This window comes from Calidris pugnax, unplaced genomic scaffold, assembly GCF_001431845.1.
Source record: "Calidris pugnax isolate Ruff unplaced genomic scaffold, ASM143184v1 scaffold1404, whole genome shotgun sequence".
Lineage (NCBI taxonomy): Eukaryota > Metazoa > Chordata > Aves > Charadriiformes > Scolopacidae > Calidris > Calidris pugnax.
The window spans coordinates 13515-15072 of NW_015091930.1; the positions used below are offsets into that span (position 1 = coordinate 13515).

A 1558-nucleotide genomic window follows, 5' to 3' on the forward strand; every position below is an offset into this window, starting at 1 on the left:
CAGCTCCAAGATCCCCAAAACAGCCTCAAACCCCTCAAAAGTGAGTCCAAGACTCCCAAAAGCAAGTCAGAGACCTCCAAAAGCGGGTCTGAGAACCCCAAGAGCAGGTCTGAGCCCTCCCAAAAGCCACCCTAAGACCCCCAAAAGTGGGTCCAAGACCCCCAAAAATGGGCATCCCCCCACCATAGCACGGAGAAGGGGGAATCACCGGCTCCACGAAGAGATCCCAAGGGATCCACTCACCTTTCCTTGGAGAGGAAGATCTCCTGCAGGATCCCCTTCTCCCTCTCGGCCTGAGTGAACCGTTCCCGGCTGCCGCTTCCCGGCACCACCAGGGGAGCAGGAAGATCCAGGAGTTTGGGATAAATCCAGGGCACTTTCTCCTCCATGGAGTCGTGGCTGAGACGTCGGGCCGTCTCGAAAGCGTGTCGATCCTTCAGCATCTCCCTCTTGGCCGCTTCCTCAAAATCCTTGATCTTATTGACATTAACTGCAAGAAAAGAAGGGACAGGAACATCAGTGTCACCCCCTAAAAGCTTGGGGACACCCGGGGGGAGGGGGGGGGGACACACAGGACTCACCTCTCTCTGTCTCGTCCAGTTCGAAGTAAAAATATTCACGAAGTTTGTTTTCTTCAGGCCAACTCACCGTTTTCTTCTTTCGCCCTTTTTTAGTCAGTTGGCCGCTTTCTGACCCGTTTTCGCCGCTTTTAGAGTCACCGCTCACCTCCGACGAACCTGGGGGAGGAATCAGGGGGGGCTCAGCACCCGTTTAACCCCCCCCCCACCAAAACCTCTATTTTTTTATTCCCCATGAACCCCAACTTACATGTGTCCATGGGTTCAGGCACCTCCACGGCGGGGACGGGGGTCCCGGGTCGATCGGTCTCCATGGGCTCGGAGGCGGCGCTGGGCTCCGGGGAGGACGGTTTCACAGAACTGGTTTCAGGAGCTGGTTTTCCCTCAAAAGGACTGGGCTGTGAGAGGGGGAAAAAGAGAGGTTTTTTGGGGAGTTCTCGAGGAAAAGAGGGGTCCCTGGTAGCCAGGGAGGGGATGTGGGTAGCCACCTCCTCACCTTGGCAGCCGTGGGGGAAAGAACCTTCTTCTTCTTCTTGATCTTGATGCCGGGGATGGGAGCGGAGTTGAGGGCGTCGAGGAAACCCAAACCTTCCATGGCTGAGGGAAAGAGTGGGGGGAATGAGCCAAAAACCCCCAAATTGAGCCCAAAAATGCAGGCAAAGGGTCCTGGAAAGGCGCTGAAGTTCTCCCACAAATAGGCACCCAAAGGGAACCCCAAAAATTGGCCCCCAAAAGGAGCCAGGTGTCACGCAAAAAAGGTATCTAAAGGGTGACCCCCAAACGCGTCCAGATGTCAACCAAAATCCCCCAAATTGTCCCCCAAAAAGGACCCAGGTGTCACCCAAAAAGGTATCCAAAGGGTGACCCCTAAACACATCCAGATGTCAACCAAAATCCCCCATATTGTCCCCAAAAAGGACCCAGGTGTCCCCCAAAAAGGCACCCAAAGTGTCCCCCAAAGGGCAACCAATTGTCCCCCA

The 1558-nt window shown here is 55.3% G+C and overlaps 1 protein-coding gene across 1 annotated transcript; it reads right to left on the reverse strand.

Annotated features, from left to right (window-relative positions):
• Positions 1 to 224: 224 nt before the first annotated feature.
• On the reverse strand, positions 225 to 1207 carry LOC106900170 (serine/threonine-protein phosphatase 1 regulatory subunit 10-like). Its single transcript, XM_014962162.1, has 4 exons — positions 1075 to 1207; positions 829 to 976; positions 582 to 737; positions 225 to 490 (listed from the first exon to the last, which is right to left on the reverse strand). The coding sequence occupies exons 1-4, from the start codon at positions 1171 to 1173 to the stop codon at positions 240 to 242; spliced, it is 654 nt and encodes a 217-aa protein (XP_014817648.1). The 5' UTR covers positions 1174 to 1207; the 3' UTR covers positions 225 to 239.
• Between the last annotated feature and the right edge of the window lie 351 nt (positions 1208 to 1558).